This window comes from Pseudophryne corroboree, chromosome 2, assembly GCF_028390025.1.
Source record: "Pseudophryne corroboree isolate aPseCor3 chromosome 2, aPseCor3.hap2, whole genome shotgun sequence".
In the NCBI taxonomy this organism is placed as follows: Eukaryota; Metazoa; Chordata; class Amphibia; order Anura; family Myobatrachidae; genus Pseudophryne; species Pseudophryne corroboree.
In genome coordinates this window covers 692,200,360-692,213,993 of record NC_086445.1, presented here as the reverse complement: position 1 = coordinate 692,213,993, position 13,634 = coordinate 692,200,360, and the positions used below count along the sequence as shown (strand labels likewise).

The 13,634-nt window shown below is 45.9% G+C and overlaps 1 protein-coding gene across 2 annotated transcripts in view; it reads left to right on the top strand.

Moving 5' to 3' along the window:
- CNTN2 (contactin 2) overlaps window positions 1-13,634 on the top strand; it is a 159,801-nt gene that overhangs the window by 111,700 nt on the left and 34,467 nt on the right. For both annotated transcript variants that reach the window (XM_063955219.1, XM_063955218.1), the window contains 2 exons: window positions 3,806-3,992; window positions 4,118-4,230. In XM_063955219.1, the coding sequence (XP_063811289.1) occupies window positions 3,806-3,992; window positions 4,118-4,230 (300 nt within the window). The remainder of the gene's footprint in view (window positions 1-3,805; window positions 3,993-4,117; window positions 4,231-13,634) is intronic.

Genomic DNA, 13,634 nt, shown 5'->3' with positions numbered 1-13,634 from the left:
GGAAGCCATTCACAAGCTGTATTCCCAGCAGGTGATAATCAAGGTACCCCTCCTACAACAGGGAAAGGGGTACTATTCCACACTATTTGTGGTACCGAAGCCGGACGGCTCGGTGAGACCAATTTTAAACCTAAAATCCTTGAACACTTACATACAAAGGTTCAAATTCAAGATGGAGTCACTCAGAGCAGTGATTGCAAACCTGGAAGAAGGGGACTATATGGTGTCTCTGGACATCAAAGATGCTTACCTACATGTCCCAATTTACCCTTCTCACCAAGGGTACCTCAGGTTTGTGGTACAGAACTGTCACTATCCGTTTCAGACGCTGCCGTTTGGATTGTCCACGGCACCCCGGGTCTTTACCAAGGTAATGGCCGAAATGATGATACTCCTTCGAAGGAAGGGAGTTTTCGTTATCCCTTACTTGGACGATCTTCTGATAAGGGCAAGATCCAGGGAACAGTTGGAAGTCGGGGTAGCACTATCTCAGATAGTGCTACGCCAGCACGGTTGGATTCTCAATATTCCAAAATCACAGCTGATCCCGACGACACGACTTCTATTCCTAGGGATGATCCTGGACACAGTCTAGAAAAAGGTGTTTCTCCCGGAGGAGAAAGCCAGGGAGTTATCCGAACTAGTCAGAAATCTCCTAAAACCAGGCCAAGTCTCAGTGCATCAATGCACAAGGGTCCTGGGAAAGATGGTGGCTTCTTACGAAGCAATCCCATTCGGCAGATTCCACGCAAGAACCTTCCAGTGGGATCTGCTAGACAAATGGTCCGGGTCGCATCTTCAGATGCATCAGCGGATAATCTTGTCACCAAGGACAAGGGTGTCTCTCCTGTGGTGGTTGCAGAGTGCTCATCTTCTAGAGGGCCGCAGATTCGGCATTCAGGACTGGGTCCTGGTGACCACGGATGCCAGCCTGAGAGGCTGGGGAGCAGTCACACAGGGAAGAACTTTCCAGGGCTTGTGGTCAAGCCTGGAGACATTACTTCACATAAATATCCTGGAGCTAAGGGCCATCTACAATGCTCTAAGCCTAGCAAGACCTCTGCTTCAAGGTCAGCCGGTGCTGATCCAGTCAGACAACATTACGGCAGTCGCCCACGTAAACAGACTGGGCGGCACAAGAAGCAGGAGGGCAATGACAGAAGTTGCAAGGATTCTTCGCTGGGCGGAAAATCATGTGATAGCACTGTCAGCAGTGTTCATTCCGGGAGTGGACAACTGGGAAGCAGACTTCCTCAGCAGACACGACCTCCACCCGGGGGAGTGGGGACTTCACCCAGAAGTCTTCCACATGATTGTGAACCGTTGGGAAAAACCAAAGGTGGACATGATGGCGTCCCGCCTCAACAAAAAACTAGACAGGTATTGCGCCAGGTCAAGGGACCCTCAGGCAATAGCTGTGGACGCTCTGGTAACACCGTGGGTGTACCAGTCAGTGTATGTGTTCCCTCCTCTGCCTCTCATACCCAAGGTACTGAGAATCATAAGAAGGAGAGGAGTAAGGACTATACTCGTGGCTCCGGATTGGCCAAGAAGGGCTTGGTACCCGGAACTTCAAGAGATGCTCACAGAGGACCCGTGGCCTCTACCTCTAAGAAAGGACCTGCTCCAGCAGGGACCCTGTCTGTTCCAAGACTTACCGCGGCTGCGTTTGACGGCATGGCGGTTGAACGCCGGATCCTGAAGGAAAAAGGCATTCCGGATGAAGTCATCCCTACCCTGATCAAAGCCAGGAAGGATGTAACCGTACAGCATTATCACCGTATTTGGCGTAAATATGTTGCGTGGTGCGAGGCCAGGAAGGCCCCTACAGAGGAATTTCAACTGGGTCGTTTCCTGCATTTCCTGCAAACAGGACTGTCTATGGGCCTAAAATTAGGGACCATTAAGGTTCAAATTTCGGCCCTGTCGATTTTCTTCCAGAAAGAACTGGCTTCAGTTCCTGAAGTTCAGACGTTTGTCAAGGGGGTACTGCATATACAGCCTCCTTTTGTGCCTCCAGTGGCACCTTGTGATCTCAATGTAGTTTTGGGGTTCCTAAAATCACATTGGTTTGAACCACTCTCCACTGTGGTCTTAAAATATCTCACTTGGAAAGTGGTAATGCTGTTAGCCCTGGCTTCAGCCAGGCGTGTCTCAGAATTGGCGGCTTTATCCTATAAAAGCCCTTACCTAATTTTTCATACGGACAGGGCAGAATTGAGGACTCGTCCTCAATTTCTCCCTAAGGTGGTTTCAGCGTTTCACTTGAACCAGCCTATTGTGGTACCTGCGGCTACTAGGGACTTGGAGGACTCCAAGTTGCTGGACGTAGTCAGGGCCCTGAAAATATATGTTTCCAGGACGGCTGGAGTCAGGAAATCTGACTCGCTGTTTATCCTGTATGCACCCAACAAGCTGGGTGCTCCTGCTTCTAAGCAGACTATTGCTCGTTGGATTTGTAGTACAATTCAGCTTGCACATTCTGTGGCAGGCCTGCCACAGCCAAAATCTGTAAAAGCCCATTCCACAAGGAAGGTGGGCTCATCTTGGGCGGCTGCCCGAGGGGTCTCGGCTTTACTACTTTGCCGAGCAGCTACTTGGTCAGGGGCAAACACGTTTGCTAAATTCTACAAATTTGATACCCTGGCTGAGGAGGACCTGGAGTTCTCTCATTCGGTGCTGCAGAGTCATCCGCACTCTCCCGCCCGTTTGGGAGCTTTGGTATAATCCCCATGGTCCTTACGGAGTTCCCAGCATCCACTAGGACGTCAGAGAAAATAAGAATTTACTTACCGATAATTCTATTTCTCGTAGTCCGTAGTGGATGCTGGGCGCCCATCCCAAGTGCGGATTGTCTGCAATACTTGTACATAGTTATTGTTACAAAAATCGGGTTATTATTGTTGTGAGCCATCTTTTCAGAGGCTCCTCTGTTATCATGCTGTTAACTGGGTTCAGATCACAGGTTGTACGGTGTGATTGGTGTGGCTGGTATGAGTCTTACCCGGGATTCAAAATCCTTCCTTATTGTGTACGCTCGTCCGGGCACAGTATCCTAACTGAGGCTTGGAGGAGGGTCATAGGGGGAGGAGCCAGTGCACACCAGGTAGTCCTAAAGCTTTTACTTTTGTGCCCAGTCTCCTGCGGAGCCGCTATTCCCCATGGTCCTTACGGAGTTCCCAGCATCCACTACGGACTACGAGAAATAGAATTATCGGTAAGTAAATTCTTATTTTTAATACACTTGTGGAATGCCCTCCCACGATCAGTAAGACTCTCCTCTGGTCTCCAAACCTTCAAGTGTTTCCTGAAAACTGACCTCTTCAGGTAAGCTTGTCAAATTCTAGAACCACCTAACTAGCCTTCAGAAACTTTTCTATTCAATTACATCCCCACTGTACAGTCCACACATATCCTCACATATTTTCTTTTTCTTCACTTTCACATCCTCCTGACCCCTGACCAACATTGTTGTGTATCCATATTATACAGCCCACCAAGGACCTTTGCAATCTGGTGGACCATTATGCAATCGACAATAACTATCCTTGTGTATTAATGCCTATTTCACTATAGATTTGCTTGCAAGCAGGGCATTGCTACCTCTATGGCTGTCTATTATTACCTAGTTTTGTTTTATCACAGTTGTTTCCAGTTGTTTCCAGTTGTAAAAAGCATTGTTTGCTGCGCTATATAAGAAACTGTTACCAAATAAATAAATAAATAAATAAATAAATAAATAAAGGAGTTATGGATTACCATTTATACTTGGTGGCTCACTTGCATACTTTAAATCTCCCCACAGATCCGATACTGGAAGGCGGGAGATAAAGAGGCAGCTGCCGATAGGGTGAGGTCAGTCGGCCTGGACACTGTTGCCAGAGTGGGTGGTCTAAAGCCAGATACTATGTACCATGTCACAGTTCGTGCTTACAACAGAGCTGGCACTGGCCCCCCTAGCCCTACCGCCAATGTTACTACCAACAAAGCAGGTAAGCACAGTGCAAGAAGGCAGCTCATAGCTAATCACAATACCAATCGCTTGTTACTTTTAGGGCAGTGTTTGGTTTTGCTATTACATTGTGAACAGGGGTCACTTACATTCTGCATCCTTCAGCTCCAAACAGGCCCCCTGGAAATATTTCCTGGACAGTTTCTCGTTCCACTATCAGCATCAAGTGGGATCCTGTGATGGCAATGAAAAATGAGTCGTCTGTGACTGGATACAAGGTAATTGTTCTATGAAGTGATGCAGGTCATATGGTTTCTTGTTGGTATCATGATGATGAATTAATTGTTTTGTTCTGTGACATCTGTTAAGTTTTTATTTTATAAAGTAAAGGATATAAAGTAGTGGTTTGACCTATTGGTCCACATGACCCCAAACAGGTCATGTTTTTCAGATCACCTAGCAGTCGCACAGGTGTATGACCAACAGTCACATTTGAAAGATCCTCAGGTGACCTGGAAAACATAAACTGTTTAGGGTCCTGAGGACTGAGCTGGCGAACCTCTGCCCTAGTATAAATTAAATAGAAGATATTTAGGAGTACCGTGACTATATATACAAGCACAGGACTGCAGGCCACATGCTTTTATACAGGGCACAACAATTCTATTTATAATAGTAAGTAGCAGATTCAATTCAACCCAAGCTGCTGTCAGCAGATCGCATTGCGCAGTTATCTGCCAGTCAATGTAGCCAGATTCTGGCAGCTTCCACGTATGATTGAATCTGCCCCATAGTGTGACTGTTGGTTTTAGACAAAAAACATTTCAGTATGTTTATTAGCATTTTATTAACCCCTTCATTACTTGAACTAATTTCCATCATAATGTTCAGCACAGTTTGCATGCGTTTAGTCTATATTCACGTGGCCAGTAATAATGGGCCTAATTCAGACATGATCATTGCAGCAAATTTGTTAGTAGATGGGCAAACCATGTGCACTGCAGGGAGGGGGGGTGGGATGTAACATGTGCAGAGAGAGTTTGATTTGGGTAGGTTATATTGTTTCTGTGCAGGGTAAATACTGTCTGCTTTTGTTTTACACTGCAATTTAGATTTCAGTTTTAACACACCCCACCCAAATCTAACTCTTTCTGCACATGTTATATCTGCCCCCCCTGCAGTGCACATGGTTTTGCCCATCTGCTAACAAATTTGCTGCTACGATCAGGTCTGAATTAGGCCCTACCCTGTATGTGTGAATGTCCTGAAATCTAGGAGGTCATTCCGAGTTGTTCGCTCGCAAGGCGATTTTAGCAGAGTTGCTCACGCTAAGCCGCCGCCTACTGGGAGTGAATCTTAGCATCTTAAAATTGCGAACGATGTATTCGCAATATTGCGATTACACACCTCGTAGCAGTTTCTGAGTAGCTTCAGACTTACTCGGCATCTGCGATCAGTTCAGTGCTTGTCGTTCCTGGTTTGACGTCACAAACACTCCCAGCGTTCGCCCAGACACTCCTCCGTTTCTCCGGCCACTCCTGCGTTTTTTCCGGAAACGGTAGCGTTTTTTCCCACACGCCCATAAAACGGCCTGTTTCCGCCCAGTAACACCCATTTCCTGTCAATCACATTACGATCGCCAGACCGATGAAAAAGCCGTGAGTAAAATTCCTAAGAGCATAGCAAATTTACTTGGCGCAGTCGCAGTGCGAACATTGCGCATGCGCATTAAGCGGAAAATCGCTGCGATGCGAAGATTTTTACCGAGCGAACAACTCGGAATGAGGGCCCTGGTGCACTTCCCTAGTTTCAGCAGCCAAAATGGCTAGTTAGAGTGTGCTAGTTAAAGTTTGTTACTGTAATTCAGTTTTACTTTGGATCTCTGAGATTCATTATCAAAGTGAAGGGTAACCATGGCAACTGGTTCCCATATATTGCTTCCTGAGGCCTTTCAAGGCAGCTGCCCTCAAAGCTCTAATTGAGTGCTCCCTGGTAGGAGCTGTGATTATACGTGTAAGTAGCACTTTTAGGGGTGTATTCAATAACTGTCGGAAGCTGCCTTCTTGTCGGAAAGACGGCAGCTTCCGACAGAAATAGGTCGGAAGGGGTTCCGACCTATTCAATAGGGGCTGTTTTTTTCCGACAAGTCGGGAATTCCCAACTTGTCGGAAAACACGTGGATCGGCGGAATAAACGTGCTTCTGTCGGAAATGGGGTCAAATCCGACAGGATTTGGCCCTCTTTCCGACAAACTCAATCCGACTTGAAAACAAGTTGGATTGAGGTGAGGAGAGGAGCAGTGCTGCGGGTGGCTAAGGAGCTGAGATCCAGGCACCTCTCTCCCTGCAGCGCCTCCCCCCGCCGCCGCAGACATGTCCCCCACAGCCAGCTCCTCCCACCGGCCGCCGATCTCTGCTCCCCCCGCCACCCGCAGCACCTCTCTTCCTGCAGCGCCTCCCCGCGACGCTCCACACATGTCCATCGCAGCCAGCCCCTCCCAGTCGCCGATCTCTGCTCCCCTGGCCGACAGTCGGATTTGGCTGTCCATTGATTAGGGGTTGTCTGATCCATTCCGACAACTGCATGTCGGAATGGATCCGACTCTTGTTGAATATACCCCTTGGACATGTGATGGGCAACATAATCTCTGGCTGACTGAGAAGGATACATGAAAACGAAGCAGAGAAGTTGCATCTATAAACAACGCAAATGAGGAAACTGTAATAAATGATGTTATCTTCGTCCATCGCTAACATCACTAGTCCCCGAAGTGTCAGGTTATAACTCACAGTGGTTTATACAAGTATTCATAATTTCATATACACTTCGGTATCATGGAGTATATTTATAAATATGTGCTGATTGTAAAGAGCCAAATGAAACTTAGAACCCAATGATATTGAATATTCGAATTGCAAACCTTTATGTTCTAATGATGCGTAAATAAATCTCAAGAAAGTCCAGCAGTTAGCAAGTGTTTTCCTCAGTTTGGGGCTGATTCTGAAGTGAACACAAGTGCAGTTTTGGTGCATCTGTGTCTTTATGCTGATCTCACGGCTGATGGTCATCCTACTAGTGATGTGCACTGGACACTTTTTGGGTTTTGTGTTTAGGTTGTGGATCTGGATCTCCTTTCGTGTTTTGGATCTGGATTGGTTTTGCCCAAACCATACTTTCGGGTTTTAGTTTTGGATCTGGATTTTTTTTTAGAAAAAAACATAAAAACAGCTAAAATCACAGAATTTGTTTTGTTTAGTTCCTACAGTATTATTAAGCTCAGTAACATTAATTTCCTCTCATTTCCAGTCTATTGTGAATACCTCACACCTCACAATATTGTTTTTAGGCCAAAAGGTTGCACCGAGATAGCTGGATAACTAAGCTAAGCGACACAAGAAGGCGGCACAAACATGCGGCCCATCTAGGATTGGCACTGCAGTGGCAGACAGGATGGCAATTTTAAAAACTAGGCCCCAAAGATTACATAATGCAAAGAAATAAAAGAGGTGCAAGATGGAATTGTCCTTGGGACCTCCCAGTCCCACCCACCCTTATGTCGTTTAAACAGGTCATGCACAGTTTAATAAACCCATAATTTCAGCGACAGGTGGTCCCCCTGGAAACAGCTTGCCAAGTTCTCCAAATCATAGCTAGCTACAAACATACCACTTCCATAGTTGATGACTTTTCACATTATGAGAAGAGCCAAGAGGAAGAGGACAGTGTCAAGAAGGTGATTTCACCTCCACTCCTATCTTGGTGTGGAACAGAAAGGACTTTAACCAAGCAAATGTATAATTACCACTTTACTGGGCAAACTGAAAAACAAGGGGCCAAAGCCTCCGAATTTGTACCCCCTTCTCCATTTTCAGGGATTACGATAATCTCGGATTAAATGCTGGAATGCAAATAAACCAGTTTATACCACAGGATCAAGATTGGACATTCCCCCCCCCCCCCCCCCCGCGGACTTTGGAGAATTATTTTGTGAAAATATCGTGGGTTTCTTTTTTTCCATTTTTTTTTATTGCATTTTTGTTTACATATTTTGTGGCAGATGCCTTATTTTCATTTTTCACAGCTCCCAGTTACACACATGTGAGCATACCTGTGTCTTGTTTATTTTATTTATATTTTATTTTTAAATAAAGCAGCCCCTTAGATATTTTAGCAGACCCTCCTGAGCCCCCACAGCAGCCCCGGATCGGGCAAGTTGAGTTCGGGTGGCTTCGGTACAGTACTAAGCAGGACTGTGCAGTGAATTTTTTGTTATTCAGCCCATGCCCTAGTGGGTAAGTTGAGTTTGGGTGGGTTCGGTACAGTAATAGGCAGAACTGTGCAGTGAATTTTTTGTTATTCAGCTCCTGCCCTAGTGGAGCTTACCACTCTACAGTCAAAACTAATTTCATACTACAAGTAGGACTGTGGGAGGAAGCAATGCTAACCTCTGTGCCACCAGCATCCCTCAGCCTGGCAAGCCAGACATCTTCCTCATTGTAAGCCACCATGAGACTCCATACTGGGCCCTTATTCAGTAATTGTTTGTGCCTCACAGGTGCTCCTGGCCCATCTAGTGCTGCAGTGTAATGGAAAGCTGAGATTTTATTTTGCAATGCAAGATCATTGAAACTCTGTTCTTCTAAAACCGCAAGATCTTGCGACAACCCTACGCAGCCCTTACATTGTACAATTATTAAGGAGAAAACATTTACAAAATAAAGGAAAAGAACCATGTACAACAAATGTGCATTTTGTTAATAATTCCAAAATGTGGAACATTAATAATAAATCAAAATTAAGGTTGACTTATTGGAGCCATTAATTTGAGTTCCTAACATGAAATAATTGAGAAGAACCTCTCTCTAATGCTGGGTACACAGTGCACACTAGAAGATATATCTACTAGAGATGAGCAGGTTCAGACAGGGCACCCCTGGACTTATATGGCAGACATATGGACATTGATGTGTTTGGAAAATCTAGTTTTCTCCGGCAGTTTCCAGAGAAAATGAAGTAGGGATGTTGCCATGTCACGTTCCACTGGATTCTGATTCTGTCTCTTCTGAGTCTGACTGACTATGGCCACAAATGTGGTCTCTCCCCACTTTATTGGAAAAAAACTTTGTCAAACTTGGAATTTCCATTTCCACCTTTGTGGCTATATGTTTTCACAAATCTGGTTGTGATGTTGAAGCTTGTTTCAAATTATGCTCTAGGCTTTAGTTTAAACCTCGGATCAAGTACAGCAGCACCCCTGGATTATATGGCAGATAGGCAGCACCCCTGGATTTATACAGCAGATAGGCAGCACCCCTGGAGAATTACACAGCACAGCAGACAGGCAGCAGCACCCCTGGAATTAAACAGCAGTTGGGCTGCACCCCTAGACTGATAGGGCAGAGGGGCAGCACCCCATATAGGGCAGCACCCCTGGAATGATATGGCAAATAAAGAAAAGACATGCAAGATGATATTGTCCTTGGGCCCTTACACCCACCCACCATTGTATAAACAGGACATGCACACTTGAACAAACCAATAATTTCAGCGACAGGGTCTGCCACACAACTGTGGCTGAAATGATTGGTTTGTTTGGGCCCCCACTGAAAAAGAAGCAATAAATCTCTCCTTGCCCAAACTGGCTCTACAGAAGCAAGATGTCGTCCTCATCCTCACCCTCCATTTCCTCACCCCCTTCAGTGTTTACATCCTCATCGTCACAGAGAAATCCACACTGAAGAGGTGTATATTTTGGTATTTTGCCCAGGCATGGCCAACAACTGCCTCCACTGGTGCTTTAATCAAACAAACCACATCACCAGCAGAGTCCTCATTGTCAACTTCCTCCTCAGTACCAGCTACAGCAATATCCTCCTCATCCTGGTGTACTTCTACAATGACATCCTCAATCTGAATATCAGCAATTGGACTGGCGGTGCTCTTCCCAGCACTTGCAAATGGTGGTAGGAGCCTCCTCTTCCCATACAGTGTTGTGAAGGTCAGGCTTAGACATTGCAACCGCGGACACACTTGGACTCTCCTTGGGAATTTGTGATATCTCTGAACACACAGTTGTTTCCTGTGCTTTAACAAGCTTTATTTTTATTTTTTTGAGAGGAAGGAGGGCTTCTATCTTCATGAGAAGCTGAACCACCAGTCATGAACATAGGCCAAGGCCTTAGCCTTTTCTTGCCACTTTGTATCGTGAATGGCATATTGCCAATTTTATGTTTCTTATCAGATCTTTTTTTTTTTTTTGGTTATTAATTTTTGCTTCTTGAATTTTATATGCCCTCTATGACATTGGGCATGGCCTTAGCGGACGACGTTGATGGAATTGCATCGTCAATGTTATGACTGGTGGCATCAGCTTCAGCACTAGTTCTAGGAAGTGGTTCCTAATTTTTTTCCTCCAAATTTTTGTTTTCCATTTCACAGGACAGTGCCCCTTAATTTTTACAGCACACAGAGCAGTGCCCCTTTATTTTTACAGCACACAGGACAGGGCCACAGAACATTGCTTCTTTATTTGTACAGCATTCCTTTATTTTTACAGCACACAGAACAGTGTCGCTTTATTTTTACTGAACCCCTTTATTTTTACAGCACACAGAACAGTGCCCCTTTATTTTTATAGCACACAGGACAGGGCCACAGCACCCCTTTATTTTTACAGCACACAGAACAGTGCCCCTTTATTTTTACAGCACCCCTTTATTTTTACAGCACACAGAACAGTGCCCCTTTATTTTTACCGCACCCCTTTATTTTTACAGCACACAGAACAGTGTCCATTTATTTTTACAGCATACAGGACAGGGCCACTTTATTTTTACAGCACACAGAAAAGTGCCCCTTTATTTTTTCAGCACACATAACAGTGTCCATTTATTTTTACAGCATACAGAACAGAGCCCCTTTATTTTTACAGCACACAGAAAAGTGCCCCCTTATTTTTACAGCACCCCTTTATTTTTAAAGCATACAGAACAGTGCCCCTTTATTTTACAGCACACATGACAGGGCCACAGCACCCCTTTATTTTTTACAGCACACAGAACAGTGCCCCTTTATTTTTACAGCACCCTTTTATCTTTACAGCACACAGAACAATGCCCCTTTATTTTTACAGCATACAGGACAGGGCCCCTTTATTTTTACAGCACACAGAACAGTGCCCCTTTATTTTTACAGCACCCCTTTTTTTTTACAGGACACTGAACAGTGCCCCTTTAATTTTACAGCACGCAGAACAGTGCCCCTTTATTTTTACAGAACCCATTTATTTTTACAGCAAACAGAACAGTGCCCCTTTCTTTTTACAGCACACAGGACAGGGCTACAGCACCCCTTTATTTTTACAGAACACAGAACAGTGCCCCTGTACAGCACAGGACTGCAGCACGCCTGTGCAGCACCCCAAACAGCACAGGACACCACCCCAGAACAGCACCCCTGTACAGCACAGGACAGCAGCACCCCTAGCAGCACAGGACACCACAGGACAGCACCCCTGTACAGTACAGGACAGCAGCAGCCCTAACAGCACAGGACACCACCCCAGGACAGCACAGGACAGCAGCACCCCTGTACACCACCACCCACAGAGAGGCAGACAGCGGGATGATAATGTTTTGCCTCGATGTAGGATCCGAGTCTGGCGGAATTTCAGAGCCGGACTAGGATCCAGACTCAGATCCTGAAGACCAGGGGTGTCCGGAACTCTGAGATACAAACCCGCTCATCCCTACATCCTACTGATAACACGCACTGGCTGCTGCGCTATTCCACTGTTGTGCATATTAAGATGCACCATCGCGGTCCCACCATCAGAGACACTACCACACTGCTTCCAGCTCTGCCAGGATGGGCTCTTATCGGAGCCTGCCCCCTATCAAAAGGATTTTAGTAAATTCACATGAAAATATAAATTTTCACATTGAGAATTTGCACTAAAAAAAGATTTATATCCACATTAAAAATATGGATTGTGATAAATATGCCCCTTAGTGATCTATTAATGTAATCCATGTGATCAAGTTGATGGTGTTAAATTATGTAAGTCAAATGGATCATTGCAACATCTGGTGTATTGTGCAGTGCAATGCAATGCATCTTTCCAGTGACAAATCAGGCTCAGGTTCTGTGTAACAACCAAAAACAAACACGTGGTTGTGCTAATGGGATCCAGACTGCAGGTCGACACTGTCTAGGTCAACAATGTTAAGGTTGACCACTATAGGTCGACAGGAATGGAAGGTCGACAGGGTTTTTAGGTGGACATGTGCTAGGTCAAAAGGTCGACATGAGTTTTTCAAGGTTTTTCCTTTTTTTGAACTTTTTCATACTTAACGATCCACGTGGACTACGATTGGAACGGTAATCTGTGCCGAGCAAAGCGAGGCACCTTGCCCGAAGCATGGTGAGTGAAGCGAGCCATGCGAGGGGACACGGTGCACTAATTGGGGTTCCCGTTCACTCTACAAAGAAAATGACACAAACCCCCCAAAAAAACCTCATGTCAACCTTTTGACCTGTCGACCTACCACATGTCGACCTAGAAACCCTGTCGACCTTCCATCCCTGTCGGCCTAGTGACTGTCGACCAATAGTGGTTGACCTAAACATTGTCGACCTAGATACTGTCGATTTGATGATCCACACCCGTGCTAATAGGAGCCGGCTAGTGTTATTACAGCAGCTGACACCAGAGGGTGTTCTGCTATTTCCCAAATGAAATGGGAATAGAAAAGATATGTGCCTGCTGTTGCATAACACAACATAACTGATTTAATTTATTTCCCAGAAGCTAAATACATATAGAATATTTATTATCAATAACAATTTCTTGCTTACTACTATAGGAGGATTCCCCTTGCCAGATATCATAAATGTAGCCTTGTAATACACTAAAGGACAGAGCTGATTACGGCAAATATACCAGGACTCCAATACTATCCACGCTGATTATGTTGCGGCATAGTTGCCTACCCTCCCACATTCTGCAGGAGACTCCCTGAAATAGTAGCAATCTCCATGACTACCTGAACAGACCAGCAATCTCCCAGATTGTACCATATCCCCATTATGTAACTGTAACATTCTTGAGGACAAAAAAGAAATCAGAGATACATACATTCAGATGGGCTCATCGGCGCCATTTCCCTGCATTGGTTGTAAGGCACAATGATCCCTATGGCTACATCAGGGCTGGCTCTAGACCTTGTGGTGCCCAGGGCGAAAGTTTCCTTTGGTGCCCCCCCCCCCTGAGACGGCGAAATAGGGTTAGTGCGCGCAGATGGGGCGTGGCTTCATAGGAAAGGGGCGTGGTCTGTTTTGCTCCCTGTAGTTTTGCCCCCTGTAGCGTTGTGCACCCTGTAGAGCTGTGCCTACAGTAGCTGTTGTGCCCCCAGTAGCTGTTGTGCCCCCTGCACCTGTTGTGCCCTCTGCAGCTGTGCCCCCTGCAGCTGTGCTCCCAGTAGCTGTTATGCCCCCTGCAGCTGTGCCCCCATTAGCTGTTGCCCCAGTAGTTGTGCCCCCTGCAGCTGTGCCCCCATTAGTTGTGGCCCCAGTAGTTGTGCCCCCCTGCAGCTGTGCCCCCATTAGTTGTGGCCCCAGTAGTTGTGCCCCCCTTAGTGTGCCCCCATTAGTTGTGCCCACAAGTAGCTGTGCACCTAGTACA